Source organism: Bombus terrestris, chromosome 13, assembly GCF_910591885.1.
Source record: "Bombus terrestris chromosome 13, iyBomTerr1.2, whole genome shotgun sequence".
Lineage (NCBI taxonomy): Eukaryota > Metazoa > Arthropoda > Insecta > Hymenoptera > Apidae > Bombus > Bombus terrestris.
The window spans coordinates 12,579,992-12,598,018 of NC_063281.1; the positions used below are offsets into that span (position 1 = coordinate 12,579,992).

Sequence of the window (18,027 nt, forward strand, 5' to 3'; positions counted from 1 at the left end):
AAAGAGACAGACGATCATAGAAAGAGCGATGTAGCTTGAATGTAACATTGATGACACTTTTATTATTCAAAACAGTTTCCATAATCATATTGTTTCACACATGGGATAACTATATGCTACTAGCTATTATACTCGATAGTTTCCAACATCGAACGATACTCTTTTCATTTCTGAAACTCGATGTCTATAAAGTTTAAAGCCTTTGTTTTCCTTTGTGCTTAGTTCGATTCATTGTTATGGCGCTATGAATTCCTTTGACGAGCCGCGTAATTGCTCGTGATATTGAATCGAGAGTTCACCATGAAACTCGGTCGTGACATAGTTTCTGATCAACCTTGAACTATTCTGGTCCGACCATAAATTTCCATTTCCACTTGATCAACCCTACGTGCTGGTTATTAATTATTAACAAATCGCTAAACATTTCGAGTCAATACTCGATTAATCACGATTAATCTGTTGGCCCGGTGAAATTTATTATCTCAGTATAAAGTTTATTGTCTACAACTGATAGAATCGAATAATAAGGGTTGACATTGATTAATGGCCGAGTGGATTTGAATATTTAAAAATCTTCCTGCATGCAATTTCACGATTACCAAGGATTGCGTGTATCTATCGAGCCATTCACCAATTATCGAGGGCTGCCACGGAAACCAAAACGAAATCGTTCGTTATTTTCGCGCAGGCGTCGTCCGCGTTGCGACGTCTCTCGCCAGGAGAATGTGACCGTCGAAAGCTCTTCCATTTGTTGAGCAAATTTCTTACCATTTGCACCTGCCAAACACACTAATAAATTATTTATATTTAGAATATTCATTGATACCTAAAATATAATGATATTCGCCTTCCATGAAGGTCACTCGCATCCCCTTTTAACATCAACGAATTTTGAGCCACATAGAAAAATCAAATACCCGAAAAATATTCTAAAAACGGAGGATGTCAAGATTATAAGATTCTAATATCGTAAAATTCACGACGAATAAATTTTATACACTTTGAAGTATTTGTTATATTACGAAAATGATTTAGATAATTTTTTTTAAAGGGTATTTGATCGAATAAGTAAATTATTGAAAGCGTTGTGAAGAATGTTATAGTAGCTTTCAAAAAAGGAAAACTTTAATACGTTAGCAGGTGTCGGTACTTGTCCTTTTTCCCCATCTTTCAGCCGGGATGCCTACTTGTTGCGGGGTCGGCTGTTATTGATTAGTGGAGAAAGAGAGAAGGAACCAGAGGGAGACGAACGTTCCTCCACAGACATGAATGGCTGTGGTCCACAGAGCCAGATTTTGAGCTTGACCCGGATTCGTCACGCTGGAGTTCACGCTACCTTCACTTTCGTTACTCGCGTTTTAAGCATAGCGTGAAAAATCGAGAGTGAACAGTGGCGACCAGCCGAACTTAGCTCAATCGCTATCAAACGACATCAAGGGACGGTATACTTAAGCAACTTCGAGCAAGGAAAAAATATCTCTTTTCAACCGCAACCATCAACCTCAAAAATAAAACCAATTCTTCAAAGTAGCCACATGAAAACATCAAACTAAAGATCAAGCCCTTCAAAGCAATAACATCGTTATACAATTTATCTTCTCTTAAAACAGATTCAAATAGAAGCAGAGAATTTTCCAAGGAACAGGTAGAGGCGCCACGTTCAAGGAAACAATTTCCTTGCGAACAAGGCCGTCATCAAATAGGCTAATATCCACGTCTGCCTGTAGGAAATGCAATTAACCCCCATCGGTCGCGTAATCAACGATCTCAGGATACTGGTAACTAGGTGACATTTAAAAACCCGTGGGAAGAAAGGAGGAGAAGAAAGAAGGGAGAGGTCCTTCGGAGGACCTACGGGTCGCACAGGCGCAGCTGTATTCCAGTCTCACCCCTAAAGAGGGTGTGCGAGTGCGCAATGAGGGTTGGCCTGGCCCGAGGGAACGTAGGCTCGGAGCAGTCGAGTGGCTTTGGCCGAGTATGAGCGGCGTTTTCGCGTTTGTCGCTCGAGTTTCATTCACGAAAACGACCTGTTCGAACAGCCACCCCCTCGTGTGCCTGTCGGAGGAAGGGTTAAGGCGTGCTTGAGCCACTTGTGTCGGGTTGAAGTCGGGTTAAACGCGAGAAATCGAGAGACAAGAAGGTCGAACCGCGGATACAGGCGTGTCTCTTCCGTACGGTTGCTCGATTTCACGTACCTCGACTGTCAGTAAAGGTATCTGGAAGAGGATAAGGGGTAGCAGAGCCTGGAATAGTTCATTTTGGGTTAACGTACCATCGATTGATATTTTTCTTTTCTTTTGTAAAATCGTTGATTGTTTTCTTCGAGTGGAAAGTAGAGAGAGATGCTGTAGCGTGAACACCGTGATAGACGGGTCGTTATTACGCGTGTATGGTGGATTATGCGTGATCGTAGAAACGAGGAAGTGAGGTAAAAGTGTTTTTTCGGGGCAAAAGCGGGCCGGCGAGCGAGGGGGCTCCGGGACTCGAGCAACAGGTAATTTAAAAGCTGACTCCGCGGGGCACCACTTTCCATTGCGTCGGTGTTGCTTCTGGGTGAAATGTAGTTGATTGCTGTCGCGACGAGATGATGCAATTTACGCGCGCCTTCACCGTTAATGAGACGCGGCTGTTTCTTTGTCGTGGTTGAAAGAACGAGAAAATTTCATTCTTCCTTTACCGTTGCGTTTCTTTCTCGTACCTGAAGAAGAGGGAACATTTTATTCGTTGTTATATCTGGGTTTATTTGCTTGTGGCGTTTTTAACGTTTCGAGTTATTTTGATTTTGTTAGAATGTATAGTATTCCTCCAGAATATTCTTCGGTGTGAATGCAGAATTTTGTTTTTGTATTTGTCATGGTTTTGTACGAATTCTATTTAATTATTAGAAATTAGTAGGTTTCCGAAATGTCATTTGTTTGTAATGCGATCGGAAGAAATGTCTCAAGTATGAATTTGTACATAGTTCTACATATGATATACGTTAATAACAATGACAAACAAAAATATTTTATCTGAATATGTAGATGAAATTACATGTACTATAAAAAAGGAACTATATTCTCGAATGTTTCAAATTTCAGTTCGCTTTTTGGCTATCAACGTGCCAATCAAATTCTCCGAGTCTGAACACCTACATTGCGTAAATAATTCGCGTTGCTTAAAGGTCGAACGTAAATGAAAGTATATCGCTGACGTGGGACGAGGATTAAACGGGTCTCCTGCTGCAAGTAGGTTAACTACATCGTAGATAACAGGCCTCATTACACGGAAGGGTAGTTAAGTCTTTCGTCAGGGGGTGATTTATCGACGATATAGCAGATTTCCCTATCGGATAAAAGAGAGTGCATTTCGTCCATTAAAGCGTGTTCCCGTGTCGCATTTTCTTCAGAAAGTCCTCACGCGCTCGACTCGCTGACTGCATTAAGGCCATTCATGCGGGAATTTGTGCTTCTTACAGTAATCTTCCTTTTTACAACTGTCCATCACATTTTACACTTCCGTTCAAGAAGTATGCAAAGAAAATTATTTATCGAAATGGTTATTTACCTAAACAAATTAAACGAAACAAATGAATTTCACTGAAAGGTTTCTACTTTCTCTCTAAAAAGATTTGTTCTTATTTTTCCTGAACATTTAGAAGAATTAGATAAATACGTTTAAATAAATGAAATGATTTCTCGGTAACGTTTAATGAAAACATTGCTTACGAAGATCGTATAGATCGAAAAGAATTTAACGCTGCTAATTACCTGCGCATAATCATTACTCCGATAATTGAATTTCAGTAATATCGAAATACCTAAGTGGATGAGTTTCTGACATTTTTCAGAGCGTTATTATTCAATCGAGATTGCAACGAAACAGGACAGCATTGAATTAACGCTAAATATTTGGCGCGGCGTTTCGATTCTTAATGAAGAATTCCTACGATGTAGATTACAAATACTTGATTGTTATTTATGGAATCGAGTGTTTATGTTTGAAACATTCCATCGATCTCTATACATGCGAATCGATATCAATGAAAAATACAGTTCCTTCGTTTCGAATTCGTACACGATTCCTCTATCCATTTTTAAAGAAACGCATAAAGTATTTGCATTCTTCGTGAGTACGTAGGAATCTTATAAATCCGATTTTTATTTATATCACGCTTTGCTAATAATAGCTGTGCGATAGTTGTTTGATCGAACTAGACGTGACTCGAATGATAATGTTAGATGTTCTCGAAAATAAATGCACCCTTGTTATGGTGTTGTATTGGCAGAGTGGCTGTGTGATTACAGGGGCAAGTAACCTGATGGAAACTCGATATAGGAAGTTAAATCGTGTGAATGTGATATCGACAAGTTGCAAATATTTACTTTCTCGCAGTGAAAATAGTTTCAAATACTCCGTAGTTTGATATAAAGCGAAAATGTGAGTCAGTTTTCTGGAAGTCCATATGACTTCAATTATAGTTTATTATTTCACTGTAAACGTGGATAATTCATGGCTGATCTCTGTTAATCAGCAATTATACTTGTTGAAGCTTTTAGTTACAGGATAATGTTTTTATTCGAAACCGGACTTTAATATAGTAGGTAGATATAAGCTGTGTATAAAAATGCAAAATTCACGTGGAAGTAAAGCGTATCACAGGTTAGCTGAAGCTTGTTTATCATTCGCAAAGTTGTTCAGAATATATCAGCAAACTTTCTCATAGTCATCCAAATATATCTCTCCTAACACTTAGAAAGCTTTCGTTTTATCACGTGGAATATATTACAACGCGTGCGCGAATTTAAGTTTCAATCATTTTATTCTAAAATACTAAAGATGCCATATTTCAATAACAAAACTCTTGTATGTCTTTATATCGTTTTTTCTTTTTTCGTTGTGTGAAACAAGAAAAGAAAAGGAATTTCACGACGAAAGAAGAAGAAAATTATACCTTATGAAATTTTTTAATGGAACATGCGTTACGTGAAATGTTTTCCAGGAAAATATCAGCTCGATGCCGGAGGCGTCAGGGTCAGAAGTGGCCGATGAGTCGGATTATTCGATTTTCGAGAATAAGACCGGCTTGGCCGAGGACATGAAGTTTCTGGCTAGCATGCCGGAACTATGCGACGTGACCTTCCTCGTCGGTGAAACAAAAGAGCCCATTTGCGCTGTGAAGGCTGTTTTAGCAGCCAGAAGTAGGTTCGTATCGCGATTAATGCTACGATCAATTTATTTCTTTCGTGCAAGGGTAATCTTGATGTTTAAGTAGTACGTATTATTACAATAACGACACTCTTCTAATATTATTTATTACAACAGTTAAAAAGATTGCTATCACGATATTTAGATAAATATAAATACAGTAAAGATGAAATAATGTATTCTTTGTTTCTATAGGGTGTTTCAAAAAATGTTTTACCAAGCACCCAGTCCACAGCGTAAGAAGGAACCACCGCCGAAGGAAAACAAGATCCGACTGTTCCTGAAAAGAAGCTCGGAACCGTTGCTGAATCTGCAAAACGCGGCGCAACAGGTAATCGCAGTCATTACAGAAAGATCGTTTTCTCAATACCTCCTCTATTCTTTCGCTATATTATCAGAAAAGATAGAAATAGCAAACTAAAAATAAAATCAAGCCGATCAAACGTGGGCATCTTTGAACTTATTTGTTACAAACAAGATGGATGAAACACCTACGCGAATGTTGGAATATTACAAATTTACTGCTTACCTTCCTCCACTTGCATATTAAATTTTTAATCGATAAACTCTCATTTTCGAAACTTTCAATCTGAAATCTATACTCCACACGATTAATCTTTGAAACGGTTGCTACAACTAATCAATTTACTGCAATTGAAATAAAAAAAAAAAGAAGCATTTTAAAGAACATTTAAACGAATTGTGTTCGAACCTCGTCGTTAAAATGATAGAAATAGTAAGTGTGCGTTTGTTGTGTGCCGTGTAGCGGTCAGGGTTCGCGCAGCAGTTGGCTCCCATACAAGAGGTACTATTATAACGTCACTTCTCTATGCGATTTTGCATCCTGAAAGTCCACTTTTTATTTTCCCCTTACCCTTTCTTTCACTCTATGCTCGTCACAAGTTTCTGTCTGTTTCTTTTTATTATTTTTTGTTCTTTTTCTGTTCTGAAGCATTACAATAACGAGAAGGATCCTGAATAACGATGAATCCTCGATTCGAAAAGTTTCACCGAGAGAAATTCTATCTCTTAAGAATTGTTAGACAGATTTGGTCTGTTTCTCGGTGTGTGTTAGACTTCGTCAAGCGAATAATCTTCGCGAAGTTAGAATTAATCTGTACGATTGCATGAAACATTGACGCGTTGGTAATGTGAAGTCAAACTGATACGTTTTATAAAAATGTTGTCATTTTATATCATAGTAGATGATTAATGTCTGATCCTTTAGAAAGTAAACGATTAATCTTCATAGAATCAATTAATTTGATTTCTGTATTGCTCGATCAGTAATGTAGGAAACTTTTTACTTTTTAAGTATCTATCATATATCTTCACGATACTAATGCGCTATGGTATTATTATTCTTTCTTTTCTTCTTTTTTACTGAAAGATATGGAAATATGAACTTCATTATTCTTCGAAAGGGCCTCAATTTTATTGTCTCAGGATACCAGATTTTACTTTGGAAGATCACTTTACGAGCATCTTTTAAAAATAGTCATTAGAACTTTTCTCAAAGAAATGGTTTATATAATACCATAAATAGAATATGTGAAGTAGGCAATAAAATTCACAACCACGTAGACTTTTGTTCTTCTACTACGTGAAAGTTTAAGACTTCGATACATATTTAGGATACTCACTAACCCCCTAATTGCAATCTCAACTGTTATATTTTTTCTGTATTACGTTTCCGTGAAACTATGTATTCGCATATGTTTCTATATATTTTTAACGTTAAAGGGACTTCCTGTTTATTTGAATAAATAAAATGAAATGAAATTAAAATATATAAGAAAAATCACAAATTTATCGGGATAAAATTGACGTGCTTTTATCAACCCTTGCTCGTCAATCTGGTATCCTAATTTCATTTGTAAGCAATTACCCATACGATGCATCCAGCCCAATTCACTTAGTTGTTAACGAGGCATTCATCGTTCCATTCTATCTCTTTCAGTCGGCATGCAAGTTTTAAATTGACTATACGGTCTAAGTCTGGAGAATCGTGAATATAGACTGCTGTCCTTCCTACATCGGCACATTTGCAATAACTGTAGACTCGCACGACTGCAATCAAAATCCTCTGTTATTCGAGGACGGCACAATTTGATTCTGTAATTCTGCATCCTACAATTCGTTATGTAGTCGTGAAATTGACGATGATGTATTATAGACGCACAGTAGTTTGCTTATAAGGATATGCAGCAATGCGAACATTCTAGCGGCATCAATACATTGTTTTCAATTTTCATCGATGCTTAAGCGAACAACGATGGACGATCCATGGAAATATTTAGAACGTAGCAATTTATTAAAAATTTGTAGTTGACGATAGTAGGTAATTGTTTAGAAACTCGTCATTGATAATACATACATTTTTTAGAAGTAACAAGTATTTATAAGTGTAGTTAGTTAGTTAGTCTGAGACTGAAAATATTATCCAGCCATCGCTAAATGCACCAAATCGCTTAGCATGAATTTTCGATTTTCAGTTTTTGAATCGCTGTCAATCTTTTCGTTTTTCTAAATACACCGCTCTTTGTGATCAATCATAGCCGAATCAACATCAGACCGTAATCATCGAGGAATTCGAGCCCGACGTGTTTCGTCAGCTGATCGAGTACATTCATACTGGATGTGTGACGTTACAACCTAGAACTTTATTAGGTAAGTATTTCGTTCGTCGTACATATTAACGTTCTATGAATTTTGAAGGAAACAATTTCGCGTTAGTAAGCTAATTTTCATTTCAAAGGATTGATGAATGCCGCCGATTATTATGGATTAGAACAGCTGAGAAAAGCTTGCACTGGATTCGTGCAATGTTGTATAACAGTGGACACTGTGTGCGCTTTATTGGCGTCGGCAGAACGATACATTCAGTACAAGTGTACGAAATCCTTGGTCCATAAGGTGAGATTGTATAGAAATTTAGATATTTGCGAACCTTTTTTGTAAATTAACATTTTCCCGCCTGAGGAAACGAATGAATTCATTTTTATGAAAGTAGTGATATCTTCTTGTTTCGTATTTAAAGGTATTCGAATTCGTCGACGAACATGGCAACGAAGTGTTGAATTTAGGATCCTTCACGCTGCTCCCCCAACATGTAGTTCGTTTAATCCTGGCAAGAGAAGAATTACGAGCCGATGAATTCACCAAGTTTCAAGTACGTGAATTTTCGACATATTTTCATCCTATAGAACCAAGAAATTCTCTATTCGCTATTAATTTTCGTCTATCTGCTATTTCCTAGAAAATATAATTCCTTTCCCTTCTTAATTTCATAAAACTTTTTCGCCATTTAGTTTCCCATGAAAAAAACTCGAATTTCTATTATTAGCCTTTTTAATTCTGTATATTTCAACTATTAAAATTCACCGAATATTCGATTATCTTAGGCGGCCTTGATGTGGAGCAAGAAGTATTGCGACAGCAATCAAAATCAAGATCTGAAAGACGTGATTGGCAATTTCCTCGAGTACATTCAGTTCCATAAGATCCCTGCGAACGTGCTGATGAGAGAAGTTCATCCTCTGGACTTGGTGCCTTCGAGGATCATAGTGAACGCGTTGGCCTATCAGGTGCGTGTTATTTCAGAATTGTCAATGAAATTAATTTCTAATTCTTCTTTACGCTTTCTTTCTTATCATTCTATACAAATATCGAGTTTATTCACAGACTTTAAACATTATTTCGTAATTTAATTAAAAATCAAAGTATTACATATATTCGAATTTTTATCTCTTAGTATCTACTTTATCGTAATTAGAACATTTTCAAGCTATTCTGCCTTTTAGCCTTCTTAGCTTACTGATTCGTATGTCGCAGACAGAACTCGTGCAAAATGTTTGTTTTAATGTATCATGAAACAGCTTGATCGAGATTACACTGTTGCAAGCAGCACTTGTAGTGTAGCTCCAGGATTGTAGTTTGCGAATTTCTAGCCAAATGAGCTAAAATGTACATTCTCCACTAAGGTAACTGTGGTGTGCTCAGTTATTTCATGTTCGTATAACGCCTCGTCCTAAAAAAAAGACAAGCAATTATGGTCGCAAAGAATTCAAGTATGATTATGCATTTATGATTCTTCTTGTTCCCTTTGATACAACGTACACCCGTTTCTGTCTGTTACTTTATTATCGAAGCATGCAGAAAGTGGAATTATCTCGTTTGAAATGAAAAGATCATCTCGTTTGAAAATTTGGTTAAAAATTGTATTATGTACACCTGCGACACAGTGTAACCGTTTGAAAATCCAAGGGTTTCTTTTAAATTTCATTGAAAAGTGATTTTCAGTTTTGTATGAGACCATTACACGCATTTCTATCTATTATCTAAAAACATATATATATTTTGCTCAATGTATGTTACACTGTTCAGAATAATTGAAAAATTATATATCTAAAGGATACAAGATAATATAGTCTTTAATGTTACATAAGTTTAATAGAAATTTGTGGTTACTGATTGTTGCAATATTTTTGATTATTCTAGAAAGTTTCCTGTTAATTATTCTGGAAAGTGTAAGTCTGCAATATTTAATTGTTTGAATCTTGACATATTCGAATGTTTAATCGAATCAACCTTTAATTATTCTATGTAACCGTTTCATATCTGTTACGCGTGTTAAAAGAAATTATTTTCCCAAGTGCATTTGTCTGCTGTTGCACATGTAGTATTTATTCCATTTGCAATCGTTATTTCCTCTCAAATAATTGTTTCCCAAAATTATCGTTTAAAATTAATACGTCTTCCACGTTCGATCAATTACTTGTCATATTTTATATAGTTGTTCTTCACTGAACATTCGATAAAGTGTAGTAGACATTCGTTTATCGAAAACTGTACAGAAATAAATGATCCTTTGCCAGTGGATTTATGGAATTTAAATTGTTTTACACGGTTATCGCAAATCTTCTAACTGTAAAACATACTGACATTAATTAAATATGAATAGAAATTCAGAGAAATGAAGTCTACTCACGACCCTTACTAGATCCCTCACACGTTTTATTACAATCTACACATCAATATGAAACAACCTCAATTCACACCCCAATCTTAACCCTTTCGACATGAAGAGCGAACCAGACGATCCATCTAATAATTTTGCCTATCATTAAGTTTAAAGAATAACAAAACATTTTAAACATCCGTGGAAATGCAAATTAATCCTTTGACTTTATTTAATTACTCGATCGATTGAATTTTATTAAATGTTATTGCGATCCTCTTCAAATAAGAAAAATTGTACTGCAAATTTCTTCGCGGAAGGGTTAACACCTCTAATTTTTGATCGAACTTCACCATGTAGAATCGAGTTCTCTATATTTATCCTTTATTATCCGTCTTGATCGGCGGCTCGATTCTGTAAGTCTCTTAACCAGAGAGTTTGTTGCAGGCAGACCCGGCAAGCGTCGATCCCGGACACCTGTCCCCCCACCGAGTAAAGCACCAGGACCGTAGTTTGTCGGTGCAGTCATCTTTACAGGACCAATTTGGCAGCAACACATCGCTAAGCTCGACTGGGTCTGACGAGGGGTCCGACGAGAAGCAGCATTCAGGTAGCAACTAACCTCCGGCCACGGCCGCATTGATCGCGGCCGTATCGGACGAGCCTCGACGCGAGGAAATTCCTATTAACGTTGCGGTCTCGCACCCGCTTGAAGGTAAATACGGCATAGCAGAGCAGGAGATAAGGGAGCACGAAAGATGGCCGAAGCATCGCTCTTCCGAAGAGGAGGATATACAGCGGTTGATCGAGCAACGGAATCAGTATCAATCGATGAGGCAAGAGGATACGCTGCAACGACAGCACGATGAACAGCTGATCAGGAAGCAGGAGGAGGAGCTAAGGAGACAGGAGATGCAGGAAGAGTTCGAGAGGAGGCAGAAAGAACTGCAGAAGAAGAAGAAGCAGGAGGAGGAGTTGAGAAAGCAAAAAGAGCAGGAGAAGCTGAAGAAGCAGCAGGAACAGGAGGAGCCGAAGAAGCAGCAGAAACAGGATGAGCCGAAGAAGCAGCAGAAACAGGAGGAGCTGAAGAAGCAGCAGGAGCAGGAGAAGCCGAAGAAGCAGCAGAAACAGGATGAGCCGAAGAAGCAGCAGAAACAGGAGGAGCCGAAGAAGCAGCAGGAACAGGAGGATCTGAAGAAGCAGCAGGAACAGGAGGAGCCCAAGAAGCAGCAGGAACAGGAGGAGCCCAAGAAGCAGCAGGAACAGGAGGAGCCGAAGAAGCAGCAGGAACAAGAGGATCTGAAGAAACAGCAGGAACAAGAATTGAAGAAGGCAGTAAAAGAAGTCGAGGATGTGACGAAGAAGCAAAAGGAGGAAGAGATTAATCGACAGAGCCTAGAAGAAAAGAAGCAGAAGGAGGAATTGAAGAAGCAGAAGGAAGTTAAAAAGGAGGAGGCTTCGAAGGAAGGAAAACAAGATGCAGATTTAGAGAAGAAGCAAGAAGAGGAGAAGGAGAAGAAGGAACAGCAGCTGGAAGTTCAGAAAGAGGATGATGAGAAACAGAAACATCGAGAGGATAAACAAGAATTACAACAACCGGAAGAATCGCAGAGCAAAGAAAAGATTGAAGAAGAAAACGAATCAGAGGAACCAAGCCTATCGAATCAGGAAAAATCGCAACAACAATTGGAAGAAGAGGAAAGAATAAGAGGGGAGCAGGAGTTACTAAAGCAGCAGAAGGAAAAGGAACAACGAAGAATTCGCGAGGAAAGAAAACTGCAACTACAGTTGCAGGAACTGAAAACCCAGTGGCCATCGGAGGAATTAACAATATACAAGCAGGAAGAAGCCTTGCAACGACAGATAGAGAACCTGAGATACGAGGAGCAATGGGAGAGTCGACAATTCCAGCAGATGCAGTTGTATTTTGAAGGTCGGAAGCCTGAGGCGGAAAAGAAACCAGAAAAGCGGCAAACAACGGAACGAAAGAAGACGGAAAAGAGGAAAGACGAAAGAGTAGAGATTAGGGTACACGGGGCGGAATCCCCTAAACAGGAAGACCCTGCCGTGACTGGTTTCTACATAAAGTTAGTGGTGAGGCAGGAAGGCAGGGCGAATTTGGTTTGGTTGTTCAAAACGCACAAATTTTAAATGGTTCTCGTTTCTCGTTATCCTCTACTCTGGTTTTATACACTGTTGACATTTTATATAATAATTAACAAATTAATTTTCTCGCTGGAAGAGAATTGTTTCAGTGTATGACTATTCTTATCGTTTGAGTTGTCTCGCCAGAGATTTCTATATGACGAATCGTTGTGTTTTGCGAGGAACATTCTTAGTACATTAATGTTTTTTATCGTTGGAACCGTATACAGGTATTTATGATAAACGAGGAGACGTTCACTCGTGGTGGTTCTTAATAAAACCGAATCTCCATCTACAGTCAGTCATTAAAAAATCCACCTCTGTAAATGATTGTAGACGAGGTACATGCTCATTAAAGTGATTTAATAGGTCATACTATACTACTACGATAATCGTACGATTATTTTAAGGATACTCTTAATTTGCGTAGTCTGTGGGTTGTAATTGAACGCGAAGAGTTATTTCAGTAACACACTGCTCAAGATGATTAGAAAATTGCGTACACGAATCTATTTATTCCTAACGAAATTTGATTATTTTCCATGCTAAGTAGACGGTATCCTTTTACATCTTCAGCGATTGATTTATTCGAAAAAATTATTCGAGGAACCGGCGAAGTAATTCTCCGATTGCTTCGAGCGGTATATCAGCATCAAAACGCAAAATGTTATCGATACTGATTTTGAGTGTGTTATTTTACAACTGACATCTTAACGACTACTTATATACGATAATTTACACGCGTTGCCTGCCTGTGAATTCCCAACCATTTCTTCGATCTAATCATTATCAATTATATGGTGTCACGCGACGGCGGAGAACACGACTTTCGTCGACATCAATCAATTCTCGCTTTCCCATTAAACCACTACTTCATGATACTATACTTATTGCTCCGTCGACTTTTCTACTATTCTCGTATTATTATTATGGCGATACTATCGCAGATCGAAAAGGTCTACCCGATTTTTTACCAAGCATCTCGAACATTCATTCGATCACTGCGCGAAGAAGAGGAAGTAGAAGATCTGTACCGTTTATTATGAAAGAGATTTTAACGTTCGTACGAAATGAAAAATAAAGTATGCACAGTACTAGTATGAGCAGCTAATGAGAAAATTAAGAAGTATCTATGTAGACGTTATTGTTGAACTCTTTTACAAGGAAAAGACTACAAATTATATACATATACATATATATATATATATATATATAAACACAAGAGAATATATATACACGATATCTATATTTGACACTATATTAAAAAAAAGAAAAACAATTGATATCGCTTATGGGCGAGGTGTTCGAGAGCTGTGGTCGACGATTTGACAATGATAAATAATTTCATAAATTGTTACTAGAATCTTACAATTAGTTCTATGGCTTCGGACTTTTAAAATGAATGTTTGAAATGTGAAAATGAACGTTTCTAAAAATGAATCTTGACAATGATGTACCTTCGAACGAAAATCGACGTTGTTTCGATGAAAATTGTCGATTTTTATTTGCCACGATCTCTTATTTTTCTACTTCAACGTTTTCATACGATTTACTTACTTACTGTACCCTGAATAATATAATTTCGCTCGCATGGAAATGTAATTCTGCTGTTACATTACAGCCGCTTTTTATCACGATTACGATTGACAATGATAAAAGTGCAGTACGGTTAATATACGACAATTTTACACGGGCGTGAAGCTGTATAATCGTGCTGCTGACTCGCATCCACTTGCGTGCTTGCAACGAAAAATTGTTTATGAAACTGTGAATACACAAAGTAGTAGTAAGTAATGTTTAACGTGCAACAGGAGGAAAAGTGTTTTCGACGGTAATTTCGAATCGTTCAATTCGGCCAAATATTTATAACGCGCTTTTAATCTCGAAAGCATTGCTGATTTAATATTTTCTATTCCATTGCCACGCTATCATGACTTTTCATATTTCATACAACAATCAGTGATCGTGCTTTTCTTCGGTTCTCGAAATTCTTTATAATTTCGATTATAGAAAGTAATAATAAGTAATACGATAGAATAACAAATTTCCAATCGAATTTGCCAAAGATTTGTCACAGCGACAAATAGCGCTACGATAAAGAGGATTATTCGATTTCTTGCTGTCAACATTCTTCTTCCTAACTGCCGCACCTAAGCTAATTGTTTAAGCAGCGGAGACGAAGCGGACTATCATCTATTAAACGTTATTGATCGATGTAATACTCAGTATTGGTACAAAGCAGAACGACGGATCACTTGATTCGCCAAACGCTAAACCCTTCGTTCATGCAGACGGAAAATGAAACTATTTAAATCGCGACGTAAGTTGATTTATATGATATAAAAATTTACGCCGAGTTAGTTGCTACCAACTCGCGAAACGATGCGCAATTTGTTCGTATATTGAATCAAGCAAACAAACGGTGTACCTATGTAAATTGTATAATATTGTGATTATCATTCGTATTCTCTATACTATCGCGAAATTTCTTCGAATAAGTAATTTATTAATTGCCGTATCATTTTCCAAGAGTTTCTCGGAATCGAAACTTTCTATCACAAGTTAATTTATCGCGAATTAATATCATCCAAGATTCCTTCATCTTACTCTTTGTGTATTTGAACAGTGGCAAAAGAATCGTTCGATACTTCAACAATTCTTTGTTATTTAGATTTATAACAACAGTATTAAAATATCTCGTATCGATGATACAAGATCATTCGAAGAGGATTTTGACGATAGTTTCACACTGTGTGTATCGTGTACAGTTTGCTGGAACGATTTGGCTAACGATAATCATGCTAAAAATCGTCACTAAAAAGATACGAAGCAAAACGAGGATCTTGTGTTAACAATAATAAAAGATCCAATCGTTGATCTGTGTGAAAACATCACGCAATTTCCTGCAACCACTAGAACGCAACGATCGAAGACGAATTTTAAGTTTAGTCATCGAAGAGGAAGTCTACTACTAAAATTATAATGATTTCAAGAAACTTGAAACCTCGCAAGCACTACCTTTTCGTTTAATACTTCAAACTATTTAGAATCGAAGAACAACATAGCTGAAGCATCGTTGTGATCATGAGCTTTTCGCGAATCTTTTTCATAATCGTGTCAGACAGTCGTGTATCATAATCATCGCATAATTATTAAATAAATCTACAGAAATAAGGAGAAGGAAAATATTGCATCGATTTCGTCGTTCTCCTTTCGTACAGCGTTGACAATACTTTAATCGTACGACACATATGTTCCCTATCTCAGGCTAAACGTAAAATGATAAAAGTACATATATAGAATTATAATAAAATAATAGAAAATCGTAATCTGTAAGTGTACTACTGCTTTGCCCAAAAAGGTTGTGATTCACTGGGTTTTGTTTCACTAAGGAAACACTTTCACGAGTAAGTAACATTTTCTCCATTCACAGACTTGTAATTAACTAAATATCAATTATTTTCTTTGTATCGATACGATTATTACACCATTCTAAATTTTTTAATCCTCCACTCAAATTATTCTGTACATTCTAACATAATTTATATACACTTTGTTCGAGACTGATTCCACGATTTGCATCGTTTATTCATTTTCCTACGAAAAACTTGTCTTTACCTCTACAGTCTTTCAATAACAATAGCATTGGAAAATCAAGGGAAGAAAATCGACGTCACACCTTTCTCGATAACAAACATCAATTCAGCGAACGGTGAAATTGATTTTTCAACAGAAAGTATTCGACGAATTATCAAACGCACTTTGTATAAATCACAAAAATGACAAATACATTGAAACAACAGAAAAGATCGACAAACGTATAAAATATTGTTGTTTATTCGACACGATGAAATGTTATTTCTGCCAATAGCTGTAAGAAGAAATCTGTTCGATAGAACTGTACAAAGCTCAGTGGTATTTCAATGATGAACAGGTGTGGAGGAAATTGCACGTTGTCGATGATAATCGCATAAAAAAGGAGAACAACGGAACCGGGCATCAAACCGTGAAGTTAAATCGCAGCCGTCACTGTCGGAAAATTGTATTTTATTATCGTCACGTTGTACGCGGCTCAGTTGCATAAGTGTCAAGAGTATATTTATGAATGTGGTGTAGTCTACTTAATCTGTGTATCGTTGTCTGTCCGTGCGCATCGTTACTTCTGCTGTTTTGTACGTAAGGTGTGCGTAAAAAAATAACAAAAAATTAATTATTAAACAATGATATGTCGTTGAGTAGCCTAAGGGCGTTAACTACCCGTTACAGTGTTACCATCGATCCCACCGAGATTCAGTCGATCCGATCGAGACAACTATCTTCTCAATTTTTGTTTCGATTGTTTCGTTAAAATGTTAATCTAAATAATCCATTATTTTTTGACGTACGAGGAGGATCTGAATTTTTCTACAGGGTAGATTATAATTACATTTATAACAAATTTCAAGCAACTTTTGTCAAATTTTCTTTCCATTCTTACAACTTTCTGCTATATTCTTGTTATAAGCGAAGAGACGTCGCGATTCGATCGACGAGTTTAACGGTGATCGGTGCAATTCTATCTAAAGTTCGATCTCTATCATGTTGTGATATTCTGTAGCCAAATGAGTTGAAATAAAGGGAGAAGAGCGTGATGTCAAGGAATAACGAAGCAAGACATTTTTATCCCTTCCTGATGTACTAAATCCATTGAAATTTCTCTTTTTTTCTTTCTTTTTTTACCGATAAAAACCTTTCTACTTTTCACGATCGCGTAGTGAGTGTAACAAAATTATGTTGAACCAAAAAAGTTCGCGATACATGAATCGTCACGAGCGGATATTTACAACCTTGATCGTTCGGAAGTTTAATAAACGATAGAAGGTTAAAGATCAACGAGAATCATCGCGGCACATCAACTTGAAAACCTTCTTGAAAACTTCCTTGAAAATTAACGTTGCTCGTTACGGGCGACAGATGGTAAGCGTACCAGGAATAATTATAATTTTCGACATCCTGATGATTGTGACGCAAGGCTCGAGCGAAATTTGAGCGATCCATCGTGCCATACGTTATTGAGCGTTGTATCGACGTTAATGATTGATTTAAAGAGCCTGGCTGTGATAATCATCTACTGAGCGAATCTATACGATTAAAAATAAACCTAAGTGAAAAAGCATGACTAGGAAGATAAGTGAAGCAGTAAAATGTGTTATTAGTATCGTAAAGACGTGTCTTTCTGTTAGAGGTAGGTAGCTTCACTGGTTGCAAGTTGAGAACAGCAATTTTACAAGTAAATCGAATGCGAGCTATTTCCTAGCTGAATTTATGCGACAGTGAGACTGATTGCAAATACTATAGCGCAGTAATGGTAGTAGAATAAACGTGAAATATCGTCGAAGTAATGATTAACTTTGTAGTGATAGACTTTCGAGTATATGTGTCACTAATTGTAAATTGTAAATATAAGAGATAAGACACATATCTCCGAACACCAAGGACAAGGAAATGGGATTATTCAAGTGCAACAAAATTACCCAATGCAAAAATTTGAGCGACCCCTTAATTGTAATTACTTGATAACATAATCTCATACGTTTGACTTATAGTATTGCAGCTTGTGCAATAACGTGATCGATACACCGTTGATTACGTTCTACTGTTACTATACGATGCAAGTAACAAAATGATTGAAATTAAATTAGGGAATTTAATTTATTATTAGAAATACTCATTTATCACCTACTTGTCGAAATATT

At 37.0% G+C, this 18,027-nt stretch overlaps 1 protein-coding gene across 3 annotated transcripts; it reads left to right on the plus strand.

Annotated features, from left to right (window-relative positions):
• The first annotated feature begins 1,959 nt into the window (after positions 1-1,959).
• LOC100649708 (serine-enriched protein) lies at positions 1,960-16,933 on the plus strand. Of its 3 annotated transcripts, XM_048411436.1 has the most exons (10): positions 1,963-2,494; positions 4,982-5,184; positions 5,383-5,518; positions 5,954-5,992; positions 7,746-7,857; positions 7,946-8,103; positions 8,228-8,359; positions 8,592-8,774; positions 10,595-10,757; positions 10,863-16,933. In XM_048411436.1, the coding sequence occupies exons 2-10, from the start codon at positions 4,997-4,999 to the stop codon at positions 12,296-12,298; spliced, it is 2,547 nt and encodes an 848-aa protein (XP_048267393.1). In that variant the 5' UTR covers positions 1,963-2,494; positions 4,982-4,996; the 3' UTR covers positions 12,299-16,933. The 3 variants fall into 3 exon arrangements, with proteins under 3 accessions (XP_048267396.1, XP_048267395.1, XP_048267393.1); XM_048411438.1 differs by lacking the exon at positions 5,954-5,992 and having other exon boundaries at positions 1,962-2,494; XM_048411439.1 differs by lacking the exon at positions 5,954-5,992 and having other exon boundaries at positions 1,960-2,494; positions 10,599-10,938.
• The last annotated feature ends 1,094 nt before the right edge of the window (positions 16,934-18,027 follow it).